The sequence below is a fragment of the Vanessa atalanta genome, chromosome 22 (genome assembly GCF_905147765.1).
Source record: "Vanessa atalanta chromosome 22, ilVanAtal1.2, whole genome shotgun sequence".
In the NCBI taxonomy this organism is placed as follows: domain Eukaryota; kingdom Metazoa; phylum Arthropoda; class Insecta; order Lepidoptera; family Nymphalidae; genus Vanessa; species Vanessa atalanta.
The window spans coordinates 228,375-249,851 of record NC_061892.1 but is presented as its reverse complement, the minus strand read 5'-3'; the positions used below and the strand labels follow the sequence as shown (position 1 = coordinate 249,851).

General features: G+C 31.9%; 1 protein-coding gene and 1 non-coding gene across 2 annotated transcripts in view; both read right to left on the bottom strand.

Moving 5' to 3' along the window:
* LOC125072772 (NADPH oxidase 5) overlaps window positions 1–10,519 on the bottom strand; it is a 61,967-nt gene extending 51,448 nt beyond the window's left edge. Inside the window, exons 1-2 of the mRNA XM_047683463.1 lie at window positions 10,469–10,519; window positions 4,247–4,619 (exon numbers count right to left, since the gene is read on the bottom strand). Of these exons, the coding sequence (XP_047539419.1) occupies window positions 4,247–4,573 (327 nt within the window). The 5' untranslated portion in view covers window positions 4,574–4,619; window positions 10,469–10,519. The remainder of the gene's footprint in view (window positions 1–4,246; window positions 4,620–10,468) is intronic.
* A 1,960-nt stretch (window positions 10,520–12,479) lies between these two features.
* On the bottom strand, window positions 12,480–12,552 carry Trnar-acg. Its single transcript has one exon. It is a non-coding gene; the product is annotated as a tRNA-Arg (tRNA).
* Between the last annotated feature and the right edge of the window lie 8,925 nt (window positions 12,553–21,477).

Sequence of the window (21,477 nt, the reverse complement as noted above, 5' to 3'; positions counted from 1 at the left end):
CTATGTCCATACATCGTCATTATGTTACCAAATATCAAACATTAGGTTCATCAAAGATGCTCATTTATTATTTATCAATTATTGAATTAGATTTACCATCAACTTAACTATTGAACTAGTGAATACACAGGACGTTTTAATCACAATTGTATTTCTTGTCATTTTAATATTCTAAAAAATTGTTAATCTATTTTATTGTGTCTGTCGTTTAATATATGATATAAAGATAATGCAACTTCGTTTCGCCGTACCGTACCGTAGTCTTTTTTTTTTTATTTCGTTTACATTTCGTGTCTAAAATATTTTGCTTCTATATATTAACGTAAGAAAACAATTTTGCAATTAATTTTCTTATTTTAATAACGATTTTAAACTTTGTATTTCAAATAGACTAAGATAATAATAAGCTTTGGAATTCATCCCGCGCTGAAATAAATTGTATTTAGAATGAAAGAAGGATGTATATGGTGTTGAAAAAAAATCCATGGTCTCGAACAGAAGTCCAGTGATGAGATACTGGTTGCAGGTTGTTAGAGTATCCTAATTTATTAAGATTTTATCTTAGGTATCACTGATACTAATGCTAATTGCAGTAATAGAGGAAGGATAAATGTGAACCAATCAAAATTGATCCTAACACGACTTGACTCTATTCAATAAAATGATATTGATTAAATCATTATTTTATTGCAAATACATTTAATATTATTTATGATCATTAGTCACTTATTTTGTAATTTGAAACGTAATTGCTTAAACTTTATAATAACGTTAAGATTTTATCTTAAGAATAACGATTTGTGGTATTGGAACTACTTTGTTAGAATATTTAATATAACAGAAACAAAGTATATTGTGAATGTTGTGGTCACTTTAATGAGCTGTACACGATCACAATTTATGATAAGGACGTAAAACACATATATACGCAAATGATAATTATGTTCACCTGACCGATTTCGACAACGCGGCCGATCACAAAGGAGACTAACGACGCAGGACATATATGTTTAGGCACAGGACCAACAGCTTTATATGCTTTAGAAAGCGCGAACAGAACAGCTACTGCAATTTTTTTTTTCGACAGAAAAATCCAATAACTTTTTGGCGGTCCAACCAAAAGCTTGAATGTATGACCTTGGGATCTACGGCCTTGCATCTAGCCACTAGACTAACGAGACAGCACGCTAATATTATTGTATAAATCTGTGCCCACATCACGCCGCAGTATTTGAATGAAAAACAACCATTCCATTCTATGACTCAATAATATTCTGCTTCCTTATCATTTACCCTACTTTAACATATTCAGCTTGGATCAGTCCATTGCTGGACAAAGGCCTTCCCCATAGGGTGGGTAATACCCAGAGAGTAGCAAGAGAGTTGGCGATCCCACTTATAACCGAAAATATTATAAAAACCATAAAATATATATTAAAAAAAAGATATTGTCCTGTTATTTTAAACTTTTTCGTGGTAACCCTCATTAATGTTGCGAGTATTTCTTAACGTAATCAAATTTTACGATGTCAAATTAAATTCGCAATACAAGGAAATAAACAATACCATTCTCCTGAATCTTCATTTACGACCGTTATTTTGATCGCTGTGACCTGCGGGTGACAATGCTTGCCCTTCATTTTAATATTAAATCTTTAATAATAATATTCCCCTGATTCTTATCGAGGAGGTCAGTCTCGAGCACATAGTTGTTCTTTCTCATTGTTTCTCTCATCTTTTTTTTTTTTTTTTATTTATTCGTTACCACAATTTACATAGCATATTTTAGGTTGGGTCTCTCTAGTGAGCATGATTCATACTCGTGTCAGAGGGACGTGTGTGTGTGTGTATGTGTGTGTGTGTGTATGTATGAGTGAGTGTATAAATCATTGATGTACAATTAGTTTATGTGTTTTTATACATAAAAAATATATTGTTTACTTCCTACGAACGAGTAATTCGATCTCGTCGTAGCTTTTTTTATTAACCATTCAAACGTTAATTATGTTTCTCTCATAGATGTGACGGAGAGCTTAGCCGCAGGACAAATGGTTTGACGTGCTATCCGAGGCACAGAAGTGTACAGCCATACTGTAGGCTGATACTGACCATGTCTTAACAGGGATTCAAACCTGGGATCTATAGCCATGTGAGCTATTAAATGAGCGAGACAGTAATTGAACACTGTAGAGTAACTGACTTAATTATTTTATTATTCATAATAATTAACATATTTTATTGAAGAATAATTGAGAGCCGAGATGGCCCAGTGGTTAGAACGCGTGCATCTTAACCGATGATTTCGGGTTCAAACCCAGGCAGGCACCACTGAAATTTCATGTGCTTAATTTGTGTTTATAATTCATCTCGTGCTCGGCGGTGAAGGAAAACATCGTGAGGAAACCTGCATGTGTCTAATTTCAACGAAATTCAGCCACATGTGTATTCCGCCAACCCGCATTGGAGCAGCGTGGTGGAATATGCTCCAAACCTTCTCCTCAAAGGGAGAGGAGGCCTTTATCCCAGCAGTGGGACATTTACGGGCTGCTTATTGAAGAATAAAAATGAAAGATTTTTAACTTTTATTTGAATTAAATCAGATTGTGTTTAACCTTTCTGCAATGTTTGCCATTTTTATTTGTTTGAATTTTAGATGCTAAGACTGTTTCATATTTTTATTCTAATAAAATGGAAAAGCAAATATGGCGGGGTGTCCTTTCCTCAAAAGGACACATGACTTTACTCTTTAAAATGACTTGATTAGCTCGACCTATTTTTAACAGAACATTTCACTTGATTTTCATAACGTATGATGAGCTTAAGAATTAGCACACGAAGTAATAGTCGACGAGAGCAGAATAATTTAAAAAGTTTATCCTAACCCCTTGCCCAGAATGCCAGGATAACTTTTAAATGGAACTACCACAGGAAGTCTACGAGATAATATGTTTGTATGAGTGATTTTAAAATTATGTTTTGGAGAGTTAATTAAAAAAAAATACCAACGGTATATTTACAATACGTCATTAATTATATGTATCGTAAAGAAATAAATAATATAATAAATCATCGTGTAATTTCGTAGTGTTTTGCTCAAACAAACGCTCATTTAGTGAGCTTTCAATATTCAAGGCCGATTTCGCTTCTCGATGACAATCCAATAAACATTAACGGTAATAACCCGAATGAAATATAATTTAATTTGGTTTTATTTCTGATATAATAAGTGTTTAAAGAACTTTATGTATTTTAAATTTACCAATTTTATTCTTCGTCGAGGGTAGTTCGTCGAGCCGAGATGGCCCAGTGGTTAGAACGCGTGCATCTTAACCGATGATTTCGGGTTCAAACCCAGGCAGGCACCACTGAAATTTTATGTGCTTAATTTGTGTTTATAATTCATCTCGTGCTCGGCGGTGAAGGAAAACATCGTGAGGAAACCTGCATGTGTCTAATTTCAACTAAATTCAGCCACATGTGTATTCCGCCAACCCGCATTGGAGCAGCGTGGTGGAATATGCTCCAAACCTTCTCCTCAAAGGGAGAGGAGGCCTTTATCCCAGCAGTGGGACATTTACGGGCTGCTTATGTATTTTTATGTTATGAGGGTAGTTCACGTCATATATATACTAATAAATGGGGATATTTTATTTCTAATGCCTAAATAAAAAACCGACTAAGCAAATACACATAAAACCAAAAGGTTCAGCATGTTTCTGAGAAAGTGTGAGTATTACTGCACCCGCCTCAAATTTAGACGATAGACGTGTCAAAACAAAAATTCAAAGTTCTTGTGATTATATATTTCTTGACTAACGAACCTATAATGATGATAGCTTTTTATTTGATTACAAGCCGGTAATGGAATATTTCATCGGAAAATATTGAATTATTGGTATTGTACTTACAAATGGAACCCCAAACTTTCATCCCCAATTTCACTATGTAGGGTGATGTATTTTCGAATAAATACTGTAGCAGTTTTCTTTTGAACTTAGATACGACCTTTCATCTGCAATTTCACCCTTTTGGGGGAGAAATTTTATCATTGAAAGTTCCCGCCATGACGATCGACGAGGATATACATCGACAATTTTCATGTTGCAAGGTTAAATATATAATATTATAAAGATAAATATACAAAGTGACAGATATTCGTTTACAATATATAGATAATAATAATAAGAATTCATACATTATATGCACATATTTTTTTTACCCCTACAATAAAAATATATATACATACCTCATCTTGAAAGGCGCGATGCAAGGACTCCTTATTGTACCTTTCATCTCCCTGTTTCAAAATGGCGGAACACTGCTTTAATAAGGACAATCTAATCCTCTCTTTAACGTTCTCCTCTTCCATAAATGACATCCTGTGCCCCTGTCTAGGAATTCCCAGTAAATCCTTAGACGTATCCTTGTCACAAGGACCATGCTTTGAATTTTTGCATCCGTTATTGTCAGCCATTTCAATTTCGCTGTCATTTTTCCCGCCATCAGAACTGTCAATGCTGATTGTTATATTATCTGTGACATTTTTATAACTGTTTTCCGTTTCTGACGTCATCTTTATCTTTTCACTTTTTTATTGCATTGTTTTTTTTTTAGTTACACTGTTATATTTATTGCATCACCAATATTACATGAAATGGAAAGTATGAATATTAAAATTATAACACACGATTTAAAAGTTGTATTTTTATATCGCATACAAATTATATGAAAAGAATTTAAACGGCATTCAATTTATTGTTTCTTTATAATACATTTAAAATTCAATGGCCAAACATATTTATTGATAGATGTTTTCTAATACGATTATGATTGCTTTGAAATGTTGAGAACATTGACTTTTTATTTTTTTTTATTTTGTTAGACTAATGTCTAACTATACCGCACTTAATTCAAATAAAATTATCCTTATTCAAAAATCCTTTTACAAGTTATTTTGAGTCGTTACTGTAATTACATTATTTTATACTTTTAAACTTCAAGTAATATTATTATAGAAGTACATTTATTACTATTAATTGTCATAAATAACAGATTGGTTTAATTTACATATTTATACTGATGAGTATTCATATTAAAATGTTATTAGCATAACCAGCGTTTAATAAATATTCAATATACCTAGTAAGTGTTACGAATTTAAATAAATTATAGGAAAATATGATTACGCTTAACAAGAATCATTAATGATAAATAACAAGTAATAAAGCTATTTATATTAGTTATATAAACCTTCTTTATTTAATTAATAAATATTATATGATAATTATGATATTTTTAATTTATTTTCAAATTTTATTTTTATATTTATTTTAGAAAAACGAAGATGTTCGATTCAATTGAAAAAATCGTTTAATTTTTAAAAAAGTTCCATAGATGTGACCACTAATGCCAATTGGACCGTTTCAATTGAAGTTTAAGTCAGTTTAGCAAAGCATAAATAATTTATAATACTTTTTATGATAATAAATATCGACAGAAATCTGATTTTTAAATTTCGAATTTCAAATCTAGTTTCTCAACATAATGTTTTATGGATGATCACATCTAAATCTTATCGTTTATGAACAATAAAATTATGAATAATACCTATATATCCATTGTGTAGGTCTTTACTATTATTTTTAATACGAAAGTAACTCTGTCTGTCTGTTCGCTTTCAAGGCTAAACCACTTGATTGTATTTGATGAAATTTGGTATGAAGATAGCTTGAGCCTTAAGAAAGGAGTACTCAAGGGTCACACACAGGTTCAATCTCCTAATCCTTCAAGACGACAATCCACTACAACCGGAGTTCAAACGGAATACAACTTTCGGAGTCGAGAGCTTTACCATTAACTTGTAAATTTCGATTTTTTTTTTAAAGTGGCCAACGAGCAGGAGGCTCACCTGATGGATAGTGACTACCACCGCCCATGGATGTCTGCAACACCGAGGGGCTTGCAGGTGCGTTGCCGGCCTTTAAGGAAGGGAATTTTCGATTTTATACAAACATGATATTTTTTATCCATACGGGATTTGAAGTCGGACCTCAAGCTATGCAGCCTTATAAGCTAGTGTAATTGTACAAGGGAAATCTTGTATGGGAAAAAAAAGTATTGTAGTACGTAGAATTTGTATCAACCGGGTGGTACCACACCGGGTAGCTTGTAAGTAAGTCTGTGGTATTTAAGAAATGCATTGCATTAGTAATCTCATAGCGTTCCGGATGTCATCCGATGGGATCAACAAATGAAATGTTAAGGTAACACCAGACTACATTATCTTTACGCTGCGTTTTTTAATTTTATTCAAATTTGATTTTATTATTTATCTAAAAGACAGTTCAGAGTGTATATTATCATTTATAAATGACTACTTTTGTATAAGCTACTATAAATGTATAGTATTATATATTATAATAACGCTTATCTCCGAAACTAAAAGGGCTTAAAGACCGCTGTTGATTTACGTAACCGAGATGTAAGTAAGTAACAGAGCAGCAACGAGTGAACAAAACACCGAGAAGGACAACGAGGTGTACCTCGTCTGAAGTATACTGTGAGGTATTTTTAAAGATGAAAAATAAAATAGTAGAGCTAGTTAAGCTTAGTAAATTAATAAACAATCGATTATAATTTAACCAAGTTCTATGTAAGCAAATTGGCTTTGGACCCTCTATTGCTGTTAGTACGTATACAATCTAGTATACTAGTTATTAGTTTTAGTACTTGGTTTGATTAGTTTATTTTTTATATAATAGGGGACAAATGGGCCACCTGATAAATGTTTAGTGGTAAATCGTCACTCCCGCCCATAGACATTAGCGCTGTATGAAATACCATTACTTACATAGCCTGGGCATAGGCTACACTTGGGAACTAATATGTTATGTCCCTTGTGCTTCTAGTACTGGCTCACTCAACCTTCAAACCGGAACCGGAGTGACTTACCTACGCACACTATGACCTCCTTATACACTACCATCAAGTAAGTTATTTAAGAAAAAATATTGTAATAAGTCAATGTTTTAAAAGCCTTATTTAAGGGTTTCGTATTCTATTTTATTTCTCTGCTTTACAAATTCAAAGTTCAAAATCAAAATCGAAATATACTTTATTCAAGTAGGCTTTTACAAGAACTTTTGCATCGTCATTTAACAAACTGCTTAAAATAAAACTACCACCGGTTCGGAATGTAGATTCTACCGAGAAGAACCGGCAAAAAACTCAGTAGATACTCTTTTCCACCATTTTTATTCAGTTATATGTCCACATTCATATGTATAAATCTCCTTTATATACTGTATATTTATATTCTACGTATATAATTACATTTAATAAATTAGATTTTTACATTTGCGTCCGTAATTTAGACGTAGATTGTCTTAGTGTGTTTCTACCTTAACGCTCCAGGTGCTATGTTTTTGTGGACTCGCGACCACTTTTACCGTCGGCATGTGGTGTCATGAATAATACAAAGCGATGCAAAAGTATCGCGTCCCACGCGTAACTTTGGGTTCCGTTATATAAAACATTATATAATATAGAATATTTTTTATATAAATATTTAAAACGTAAACCGTTATATATAAACTAGAAATTACGTAGTTTTACCGAATTTTACCTTTGTTAATCAATCAAAATATACTTTATTTAAGTAGGCCCATATAAGCACTTTTGATTTGTTATCGTACAGTGTTGAATTAAAAGTAGATGTAATGTGGATTCTACCGAGAAGAACCGGCAAGAAACTCAGTAGTTACTATTTTCCAACATTTTTATTGCACAGTATGTCTATACTTAAATTTTTGAAAATACTGCCAAGAAATCAATAAATCCTAAGTCCACGCTTTTTATCTTCAATATAATCTTGTATTGAGTGATATGCCTTATTTATATATTTATCAGCGTTTTTTCGACATGAGCTTTAATTTTTTTACTAGGCCAAGTTATGTCAGACGTTAGATACATTTAAAAAATATAAAGTTAGTATAGATAATATAGGTTTACAGGCAAAATATAACTTTAATTGTATTTGATAAACATACGAGTGTTATTTACTTTGATTAAAAGAGTAACTACTGATTTTATTGCTGGTGCTGAGCTTTATTGTGAATATAATCTTACAAAACTACTATTCAAAAGTGCACGTAATAACATTTTTGATTTTAAAAATTTTCCTTATTAAACGTGTCTATATTTTTATCGGAAAGTTATTAATTTAAAATAAAGACTTAGTTCATCCTAATTCGATGATAACATCGAGATCGTCATGAGGTCATTAGAAAAAAATTTGGCTCACTAAACAGCGAGAAATAGTGAGATATTTCAAATAGATACTTTACTATATTTTTACTGATTTTTTTTCTGATCTTCTCGGTAAAACCTACATTCCAAAGTGGTTGTTACTTTTAATACAAAAGTACAAATTAATTACAATATACTATTAAAAATTAAAACAACATTACATGTATTTCTATGATGTATAAATTTATATATACATATAATGTATTCTATAGTATAAACAAAATATATGTTGAACGGACACAAGTCCGTGCCATTTGTTGAGCGTCTGTGGAGATATCATTAAAAAAAAACTAATTTTAGATTAAAAAAAAAAGATTCAAAGGTGTTTGTCAAGCATAACTTTGATTTGAATACTTGACTGTAGAGAAATTTTATTACGAACTGCCATTACTTGTCCGAAAATCCTTTCATTAAAATTTGTCTGTTAAAATTTCCCCTCCGTTAGAAAAAAGATTTTTTATATCATAAAAAGCCAATTTAAATGTATAAACAACTCACTGTAAATGAAAATAAAAAAAGATTTTCAGAATGAGCTTACATTGCTAAATCTTTTTTTAAGTGTTTATCAATAATTATTAAACTAGACGTCATAGAATCTATTTCTTACGTTACCTTACAATATGTATCACAAAACTTTAACGCAACGTGTGCATTATATATTCTGAACGTTTTAAATGTCCCACTCTTTTCCTAAGGCTTCACTAAAGAAAAAGTTTTCGAAGCTCCACCACGCTGGTCCAGTCATGTCATGTGATAGATTGTCATCCGACACATGCAAACTCACTTGTTTTTAACATAAACACAAATTAAGCTCATACTAATTCTGGCATTTAAATCCGCTACATCGGGTTAAGATTTAGTTATTTTAACCTCTCATCTTGGTTCAGTATAATAAAAGACGTTTTAAGATCAATCGTCTACATAACACGATTCATTTTTATAATCTAAATATATTACATTATATAATATACATTATATCTATTGCTGTTTTTTGTAATCTGCATGGATTAATTAAAAAAGTGTCCGAGGATATTTATGTCGAAAGCGAAAGCGTGTTCGAAGATATGTAATGAAGTACTATGATATAAGTAATTATGCTAAGCAATTAGCCTTGCATAATTACTCATAAACAAAAATATATTTAAAATAACATTTAGAAAGAAATCGTTTATGTCATTTTAAATCCATGACAATAAACATTATGTTATGTACAACCTCCATCGATTCGATTCTCAATCCCATTAGAGAAATACTATATGCACATATATAAATAATAGAAAAACAAAATGTAGCTGAGCACCCGTTGTTATATTTATTAAAAAACTGTATTAATATATAATAGTATATTATTATCGAGTTAGGATACTTTCCCTATAACTAAAATATTTCTTGGGTTGGCAGCTTTACATTTAATATGATCCTTGTGAAAGCCTTCTCGAATAAAGTATATTTATGATTTCACTGTAATTGATTATTAATTGTTTTTTATGTAAATAAATAAATAATAAATAAATATTGGACAACATCACATACATTACTGTGATCCCAATGTAAGTAGCTAAAGCACTCGTGTTATGGAAATCGTATAGAACCTGGGACCTCGGAGTGGAGGGAGTGGCATACCATGAAAACCGGTGTACACACTACTCGACCATTGAAGTCGTCAAATATTATATATATTTACATAATAATTAGTTATGGAATAACTTGACTTAAACCAGGCGAAAATTTAACATATTCAAGTTGAAAGCTTTACACAAATCTCTACATATTTTTTCGTTTGTATTTTAGCAGCAATAAAAATTCGGAGAATCAGGTTTCTGTTTAAACTGACGTGTTAAATTATTCGTACACCTCGTATCTGTTGTTGTGTTTACACGACTTGACGGAGATAGATATTATTTAAAAATATTTAATATTATACAATTATTTAGAGTTAAAAAGTATACATTTATGAGAAAATACAATTGTATAATTTCGTGGATAATTTTGAATACAAAAATTAATAAATTGTTTTCAATAAAAAAAAAAATTGATCGGGTTATTTAGATGATTTTTATAATTTGTTTTGTTTTGGTTTATCACGATTATTATAATTAAATTATTATTATTATATTTAATTTTAACATTATTTTAGAAAAATGTAACTTTATTCACACACATGTTATCACACACTATATAAAATTTATGTCCGCGTGTCTGTAACACGAGCGTTCGTTGCGCGATTACGTCTGATACTACATACAAAGCGACGGACACGCGCCGACTTTTTACGTTATATGTTAATATAATTATATATTTATAAATTATAAAACACATATCTATAGACATATTTTTTAGAAGTCCTTGCTTATATTGTGAGATTTAGTTTAAGCAATGTATCTTTGGGCTGAAGTAACGGGCTTTATCAAAGAAGAATTTATTGGATTAAAAACTTCATCCTCTAACTGAACACTGTCTGCCTCACCGTACAACTATAAATAAATAACACAGCATTATAATATAAATAATAATTTAAAAAACATGTAACTCTTGCTTGCATGCTTGGAGTTAGTATTAGTTGATTTAAAGGCTGTATTTATAAGTTTTATACCAATATTATTGTAATAACTGTTTTTAGTGAACCTACTTGAAATTTGAATAGAATCTAACGTGTATGTATGGTAATATAAAATAGGTGTACTATTCAGCTTAAAAGTTGAGTTCCAAAATCCCAACACTGATTTTCAATGGTACCCTATGTAGCTATGTAACTAGACTTACAAAAAAGTGCAATGTTACAACTAGATACGCAATTGGAAGAGGGTGAAAGGTGCGATTAGATTCTCGTATTTGACAGATGAGACCGATAAAAACCATTGCTGGACCATGGCTATATAGTGTCAATAAGAACACTTTAGTCGCTTATACAACATCCCGATTTATTTTTAAGAAGTTATTGACGAATACTTTAGATTTTATGATTATCAAATGGCTATTACATATTATGTCAGTTACAAGTAAATATTGGTTTATTTGTAGATGTCATTGTTGTCCGTATGGTACTCTCTAAGCGGTCACTGAGAATCAGCATTGAACTTTGCGTGTCATTGTATGCCTCAACATAAGCTGACTCATGTATCAGGTTACTGCAGTACAGACATTATTTTTATAATATTGGTGGAAAATGTGCCACCCGATGGTAAGTGGTCACTACCGCCTATAGATAGTGACACTGTAAGATATATTTCCTTACGTCCCCCATGCGTACCCAACCCAGGGAACTAAGATCTTGTTCCTTTAGCCTGAAGTAACACTGGCTCACTCACTCTTGAAATCGAAACACAAAAATACTGAGTACTGTTGTTTCGCAGTAGAATATCTGATAAGTGGGTACCTTCTCAGACGGTCTTGCACAAAGCCCAAAGCCCTACCACCAAGTAAAGACATCTCATTATGACACAAAGAGTGGCAAGATATCTTATTTTGAGATTTTTCAACAACAGTGTGTGTCACGAATAAAGGTATTTCCATTCAATTTCAAGATACACGTTATATTTTTCACGTTTTGATGGCAGCGAGTGCGCGCCGCAAGTCGTAAACATCTACGAGATAGTTACGTGTCAGTAATTAATACTAATTCCATTTTCATGACTGTACTTTATCACCTTACAGCCGTTTAAAATTCGCATCTAATTATGCCGTTACGTTGTAAACTATTTGTTAACGGCATGTCTCTTTTATTTCGTCGTATTTAATTGGTTATTGTGTATAACTGTATAATATAATTACTATTTGTAACAGAATATGTTAACTATCACAAAGAAACATCGCAGATATGACGAAAATGCGCCGAAAGGAAGAGGGCTCATTGGGTCGGGGATCTCGAGGTCGTGTCTTCAAACCCCGGTCGGATACTGGGTAAGTTACTGAGTTTTTCAGTCGAGAATTCATAGTAAGCCTACACGCGCCTGAAAATACTCAATGATGAATAACTCTAAACGTTCAGGTCTACCTTATCACAACGAATCAAAATACAAAAGAGCAGATTATTTTTAAAATAATTAAGAAACTGCAAATGCGATGAAAATTATTTCTGAATAAATACTTAGTTTACGAGACTGATAAGAGATTATCATGTAAGTAAAAAATATAGACTTTTTTTATATATAAAATTTGTAAAAAAACAAATTCGACCCTGCCAGGATTCGAACCTGGAATCTTCTGATCCGTAGTCAGACGCGTTATCCGTTGCGCCACAGGGCCAGATCTTAGGTGTCACATTGATATTAATTTTAATTCGTATTCTGAACATTGAAAAAAACATAATTAAGTTATCGTTGATAAAAGTTACATTTGATTTAAAATACATACAATGTTTACTCTTTTATGTATTAATTGTGTTGTTACCATATCTTTCATATTTAAATTATGCTTCTTCTGATGCGTAATGAAAAAAAAATGATGAAAGTGAATTTTAAATATGCGCGCGTACAGGTGTCTTATAAAAGAACATGATAAATTAGTTCGCTTAACCGCCAATTAAGTGTCAAGTCGCTCGGAGTAGATAACTTCACACCTAATGTGTTATAAAATAATAATTATAAAATCATAATATTTATTTTATAACACATTTAAATAACGAATGTTTTACGAAAAAAATGTAAATGTTTAAAACCATTACTATGGTTTTTCTACCGAGAAAAACCGGGAAGAAACTTATTAGTTACTCTTTCCACCATTTTAATTACTAATAATTGATGGTAGAGCTTTGTGCAAGCCGAGTAGCAAGATGGGTAGGTACCACTCATCAGATAATCTACCGCCAAACAGCAGTACTCAGTATTGTTGTGTTCCGGGTTGAAGGGTGTGTGAGTCTGTGTAACTACAGGCACAAGGAACCTAACATCTTAGTTCCCGAGGTTGAGGGCGCATTGGTTATGTAAGGAATGGTTAATATTTACCACTTACCATCAGGTGGCCCATTTGATCGTCCGCCGATATCATAAAAAGTAAATATTATATACGATTATTTTTTTTATATATCCTGCCTAAAAATCAATAAATACTAAGTCCACGCTTTTTTATTTTTAATCTAACTTTTTTTTGAGTAATATGCCTTACGTATCAATGCCAAAGTATAAAGCCCATTATTATTCATTCTTTGTGTTTAATTATTTGTATGCAATTAGAAACTATTTTTAATAACCCAAAGACATATATATATAGTATATAAATCCACGCACCATTTTTAGGGTTCCGGATCCAAGGGGTCGGAGTAACGGGACCCTATTACCAAGACTCCGCTGTCCGTGCGTCTCCCGGCTGTTTGTCACCAGGCTGTATCTCATGAACCGGGATAGTTAAACAGCTAAAATTTCACTGGTAATAAATTTGCAATGTCGGTGTAACAACAAATCCTAAAAACAGAATAAAATAAATATTTAAGAGGATCCCATACTATAAACTTGATTTTTTGCCGTTTTTATAGATAGCGGTACGGAATCCTTCGTGCGCGAGTCCGACTCGCCCTTGGTTGGTTTTTTTTTTGCTATACAACTTGTTATACATATACTCAAGAAGAATGTATACTTATTATAGCTATAAATGCGAAAGTGAGTTTGTTTGTTACTATTTTACTTTTTAACTTTCTCAACAGATCTTCATGACATTTTGTTAACAGGGTGCAAACAATGACATAGGTTACTCTTTTGTGCACACACGACTGGAAGCTACATCCTATATAATAAGAGCGTAAGCCGTTTTTGTCCCAGTGACCATGGGACATTTTGAAGAGCTCCAGCCGTAGATGTGCAGAAAAATAAAGAGGATTCTTGTTTCGATTTCATGTGCTATGACTATATATAAAATAAAATAATTTAAAAAAATCATGTAAAACGTGCGAACATACGTCGTCAGTTTAGAAAAAAATTAAAACAAAACAAAACCTGTCATAAGTTTCAAAATTTGTAAGCAATCTTGAATAAACGCGAAGCTTCGCGTGCGACCCACTAGTTGATATAATTGAAAAACGTATTAAATAACTTACTAATAATACTAATTTATATGATTATAATTGAAATCTGAATCTACCTACCTCGCAACACGAATTTCACAATAAAAAATCAAGTTGTTCATCTCTTCTCTATTTCGGACGGTCACCCATCCACTGACCAAAGTCGGCGTCGCTTGACGTGTCACGCGGCAACTAGGCCACAACCTGAACCACGTTAAAGTATGTTTTAAGCCAATTATTCAATCCTCGCATATAATGTAACGATCTGTCAATCTGTCAGTCCTAGTTTATAAAATAAAGTATGTTTTTTAATTATAGCAATCAACTTGTCCGCTTTTGATACAATGTTACATAAATATAGGTATATGACGTCAATTATAACTAACTAGGTGTTGATAGCGGCTTTGCTTGTGAACTGAACTTTATTTATCTGACTGTATCTAAGAATCTTATAGCTACTTTAGACCGTACTTGACCACGTTACTCCAGTGCGGTCCTTGTATTGTGCAATATCCTATACAAGCTATTCATACAGATCATTCTAATATTTCTACTGTAAAACAGTGGTTGTTCTTGCTTATTGCTAGAGCCCGGCAGATCAGCAGTGGAGAAGTTTATGTGCCGCTGCACCAGCGGAGAGTTACAAACAGAGAGCAGTATAGAACCCTCGATGATAAAGTACATATATTTACCAATTGATATTGTTAGTTTTCTATGTTGTCTGTACCGTCGTTACTTCTGATTTCCATAACACAAGTGCTTTAGCTACTTACATTGATCAGAGTAATGTATGTGATGTTGGCAAATATTTAAAAAAAAAAAATTTGATATATATTTCACGGTACTAATAATCCTAATAATAATCTTTATATTAATGCTTCTATGTAAATATATTTGAATTTGCTAATTTTGTAACAAAAAATGATAATTATTTTATTTTTTTCTTTAACAATTCTTTTTATTCAATTATTTTGACAAAGCAATGCATTATTATATTTTTTTCTTATTAATTGAAAAAAAAAAAAACATATAATTACCTTTAATTGCGTAATATTTGATACATATTGTGATTATATATAAAAATAAATACGATTATTATCTGTTGGTAAAGAATAAGTAATTATATCTACATCATATAACTATATATTAATAATATGTATTAATATATATCCCAATATCAACATAGCGAAATGAAGAAGACTGAAATCTTCAGCTAACTGATTTCCAATACACACGTGTGCGTAAAACCAAACGAAAATGTACTTTTTATTCTAACTAGTGGGTCGCTCGAGAAATTTCACGTTTTTATTTCATTCCATTGTAAACTGCAAGTCAACTCATCTATATTTAAACTCAAACTCAAACTCAAATTCCTTTATTCAATATAGAAGCATTACACTTACTTATTGATGGTCAAATTAAACACTACCACCGGTTCGGAAAAAGGAACACCCTGACCTGAGAAGAACCGGCAAAAGAAACTCAGCGGGTCTTTTTTTTTCGTCAAATTAATTATATACATAATTGTATATGAATAGAAACAGCCAGGAGGCGATCGTTTCAATCCCAAGGTGTGCTATAAAACATAAACTCACTAATTGTATACTAACCTTTCGCACACAAGTGTTCCCTAACATTTTTTTTAAATTTCGCAACAGAAGCATTTTGAACGCTCTCTGGAATCCTGTTGTAGAAGCGTATACATTGCCCTACAAAAGAGTTACTGACTATGCAGTCGAGTAATAGGAGTAACAAGATTGTGTTTGTTCCTTGTACCAATGTTATGATAATCACATTTTCTCATAAAAACATTAATATTTTTCCGTACATACAAAACATTACAGAATATATATTGAGAAGCAACGGTCAATATCTTAATTTCTTTAAATTTATACCTTAATGATTCCTTGATTTGATGATTTGACGCCAAAATGATGAATCGTCTTTTAAATGAAATTTTTAATATGACCTGACCTGATGTTCACCATCGCCCATAAGCATTAGCTCTGTAGGAAATATTAACCATTCCTTACATCATCAATACGCCACCGACCTAGGGAGCTAAGGTTTTATGTCCCTTGTGCCTGTAGGTGCACTAGCTCACTCATCCTTCAAACTGGAACATAACAATTCTAAACATTCTTCCTTGGTAGAATATATGATGTGGGGATGGTACCTACACAGATGTGCTTACATAAACATACAACCAAGTAAATGTACTTTCTCAGACTTGGTATTATGTAACAAGATGTTGTTTTTGTTTAATTTAATTACGTTTATTTATTTAATTTTGATTCAACTTATTTCGTCTGCCAAAAAACTAATTATACTATATAACAGAAACTATCACCCATTATGTATTATTTAATCACATATATGTATATACATATGTACATACTTTATTATATTAAAAACTGCGATAGTTTTTAAATAGTTAAAGTATATAACAATAGTAGTAGAGGCTGACGTAATTGTATTTCTGTTCATTATTAGGAAATACTTAATTAACTCTTATAATTGTATCCATAATTTTTTCTAGTCTATGTTTTACTAAAAATTCTGGTCTCCCTCTCCCTCGTTCTTAATAATATTTAGATATTTATTATACTAGAAGTTATTTCTAATATAAATATAATAATAATAATAATATTTATTTGTATGGTAATGCTATGATATAATTATTGGTCCCAAATCAAAACACAATATACTTTATTTAAGTTGACTTATAAAAGGAATTTGGAATCGTCTTGTTACAGTATTGAATTAAACGTAAAGCTACCACCGGTTCGGAAAGTGGATTCTACCGAGAAAAACCGTCAAGGAACTCAATAATTACTCTTTTCCACCATTTCAGTCACAGAGTATGTCAATAAAGTACAATGAATTTATATACGAGTATATCCTAGCTTGAATTTAAAGTCCACGATTTTTTATCTTTAATATACTTTATCCAAAATATAAATAATATTGAGTAATATGTCTTATTTATCAAAGCCTTAATTTTTTTGTATATCCCTTGTCCCTTTCTATAATATTAATATTTTATAAGATTATTTATATGACAAGTATGTCACTGTATATTATAAATCCTAATGGTAAAGCCCTCTAGAATTTGATATAGTAACATATTTTTATGATGTGTAGGTGTGTGTGCAGCCGGATGTGGTTGGTTCCGGGTTAAAGTCGGATTCGTAAGTAGTCGTTGCATGGAAAATTTAAACGATTTCTCGTATTCATTGAATTGAATCTTGCCCAAATTCCTTTTTAAACGGATGGATTTGCACACCCATATAGTCCGAACCAAATGCAAATTCTATTGTTTTTTTACCTTAGAAGTCTTTACAACGTAGTATTTTTGAAGAGACGATATATCTTTATTCATGTAAAAAATATTTATTAATATAGAAAGTATAGCCAGTAAAGGTTAGAAAGCGGTCTCCTCTCTTCCTGATGATGTGGTTTTTGGAGCTTGTTTACACGTCCATACTAATGGCTAAAATTCATTGAAATTACACACATGCAGATTTTCTCATGATGTTTTCTGTTACCAACGACCACATAAGCACAGAGCACGCAATGTGAATATTTAGTATTGATCCTCAGGACCATCTCGGCTCTTGCAAGTTCTTGAGTATCTAGTAAAGTATATTCCGATCACCTTAGATTTCACAATACTGCTCCAATCTGTTTCCTCGAGATGTTTTCATTCACTGATGTACGGTTTGAACCCACAATCTTCAGCTAAAATACACACGTTCAACTTCATCATACCCAAATAAATGTCAACAATTTACTTTACTTGGTGGGCTTTGTGTAAGCCTGTTGGGTACGTACTATCCATTTATCAGATATTCTACCGCCAAACAGCAGCACTCAGCATTTTTGAGTTCCGGTGTAACCACATAATAGACATAACATCTTAGTTCCCAAGGTTGATCTTGTATTGTCGATGTAAGGAATGATTAATATTTCTAGTGGGGATAGTGGGTACCACTTGCCATCAGATGGTTAATTCGCTAGTGTCTATATCATTAAAAAAAACTTAAATGCAATATACAGAAACAAGATAGGTCACGTAAGGAAGGTATATTGTAATAGATCACTAAAACATATTCATAGTAATTGTTTAAAAACCGTAATATCGTATCGTGTAAACATAAGTACGAATTCCGAGGCTCAATTCTCAAGGCGACGTTAATATTTGTTGTTATTACGCGTTTATCGTACACACATACACACATACATAATAGGCAATGATATAATTGCTTAAAATCTAAAGGTTAAGCGTTTACCAATATAACATGATTAGTTCATACCTATCCGAGTTAGACGCCAAACTGACAGGACACGCTGCGCTATGGAAAGCGAAGATTTATTTAATGACTACATGGAAACCCGGCTTCGCTCGGATAAAATAATTAAAACTAAACAAATTCAGTTTATACTTTACTTTTCATATATCATATTACTTTTCATAAACGTTGATCTTTAATTTATTGTAGATAATTTTCCATCGAGTCTACCGTATTCTTGCACGAAATTATTATTTGGAACACCCTTTCTGAACGCACCCGCAAACGTCAAACATGGCCGCCCTTTGATTTGTCATGTCATTGAATTTTATGGATTTAATTTCGAAATATCTCGATTATACTCATTTTGAGGATATATGTTGTCGACTAGAAAACCATTATATTGTTATTTTAATTATATTTTAATTTATGATAAATACATGATAAATACTTATAAAATCGTTTGCCCTGTATAGCAATATATATAATATTATGCATACCACATCATACTTCGTAAATACGAGCTTAGTCAATATAAATTTGCATATAAAGTATTTATACATTTTAAGGAGTATTATTTATCCGCCCTTACATCTAATAAGTTTTATTTTGAAAGGCCCTTTCCTGTACCCGCTCCATCGCCTCCTTCTGGACCATAACATTTTCATAGAAGAAGAATACGGACCTCCACGCCTATAACGATTGCAGACATGATTGCTCACATGGAGAGGTCTCGTCTAACTTCGCGGACCAGGGTCTGCCACTGCGCGTTCCACGTGACACACACAAGCGTATAGGCAATGTCCCGGTCTGCGCCACAGTGGATTAATGGATATCCAGTCATAACACAAATTCAAAGAAAATTTCAGAAAAATTTACTTGTTGGTTAACTTCAATTTCAGTGAAAAATGCTGCAATTGTATTTTTATATTTTTTGCTGACAGAGTTGTTATGAATTCAATATAAATTGAAAATTACACGAGTCGCTATTTTTTACTAAAATTTTCAAAATGGCGCATCACCGTAAGTCGTCTACATTTCACGATTGAGATACGAAGTGAATTCTCACAGAATAGCACTCAAGGCGAAATTATTTACTCATCGTTGATTTGCGTAAAGCGCTGTGAAACCGCAGCCTTATCGACTAGCCGTAGCCCGCGGCTGCTCTCAATCTTCAACTTAATTTGTTAATGGCTCTTACGAAAGAAACTTACGACTCTCATGAGTTATTAGTACTTAAATTCAAATTTGTTAATGAGAATATGACATAATATTTTAGGATGTCGAGATGCATGTTTGTAGCCTTGTCTTTTAAATTAACTTTACAAAAACCTGGTGAATAGGGAGCGGATCCTCCAAAGCTTTTTCGGCCCCTTGATCGATTCGTTCGTGAAATGTTGGATGAAAATCGATTGTTGATCCTTTTGTTGCCTTTAACCAAACAATGCGTCGTAGATATATAACTGCTTGAGACTAAAAACATGCTTGTGATAATTATTTTAACATTTCATGTTTCCATTCATCCTCATTCCATTCCATCATCACATCCAATGTGTATTCCATCAAACTCCTAATTTGACTATCTTCCAATGAATAATGAAAGAAAGTAAAAAAGAATCTGTAATAGTTTTTATCAAAATTCAATGTGATATGTTTCGCCATTGTTAAAGTCTAGATTGCTCAGAATTTTTTGAAAAAGTAGACACCGAGAATTTAAGTGCAATTTATAGTCAAACTAATCAAGACAAAATACAAATAAAAGAAACTCAAAAAGCCACAAAACCGGTGTCTCATTGTGTTCCTTTTAATAATTTTGTTTATAAATAAATCTAACGTTCTAATAAATGAAGCTCCCTGATCGTTGGTGGTTGACCGTATATAGAGTTCTTAGTACAATTTAGAATGAAAAAAGTATTTTTAATTTATTTGCCATAAACCACAACATAAATGATATCCAAAATTTAAAATTGTGACCGAACTTAAAATAAAGGCAATCATTCCATATAATCATTATGCAATAATTGTATTTAATATTTTTAAAGTAAGTAATTACATTTATTACTCAGTTGCGTCTATAGTTATTTAGGAATAATAAAATAACCAAAAATGGTTATCAAAACCAAGCGATATGGCTAATTATTGAATTTTAATTCTTTAATGTTATTTTTACAATAAAATTGATACTTTTTATTCTAAATATGGAATGTAATGCTTAACAAAGTGTTCACAGATAACATTCATAATTTACATAATATATTTTATGACGTAAGCTTGAAAGGTTTAAACTCGAGGACGGAGAAGGGCTTCACGTGTCGTATGTGTATGTAGCTTTCTTATCGAATTAAAGGAATTTTAAATTTTGAGGTTTTATGATTAGAATTTCTTAATATGTATTGTAACTATAAAACACTAATCATAACGGGTTTTTTTTTTATTTTGCTTAAAATCAGAAACGAACAGATTATGGCTAATTGATATAAGTGGCAATTAATGTACTGTAAGTATCGACAATAACTTAGAAACATAATTGAACATTATTTTTCGAAGATTGCCTACGTAAAGCAATATTACTATTGAAGACTGTATTGAGACAGGGCGAGTGTCACAGGCACCAGATACATAAAATATTCGCTCCCAGGTTGTAGATCTAAGGATCTAAGGCTAAAATTTCTTAGGACGCCAATGTCAGGGGCTGTGACTTACATGGTATAAAAATCATCATTTACATTTTTTATGATTATGAGATACAGACCGAATTTAAACCATAGCGAACGTCTCAAGGTATCAACCTAACCTAACCGTATGACCCCTCTCTGTTCCCTTATTTATGAGCGATTTATACTCGAGCTAACACTCGGATTTATGTGAATATCTAGTGCAGTT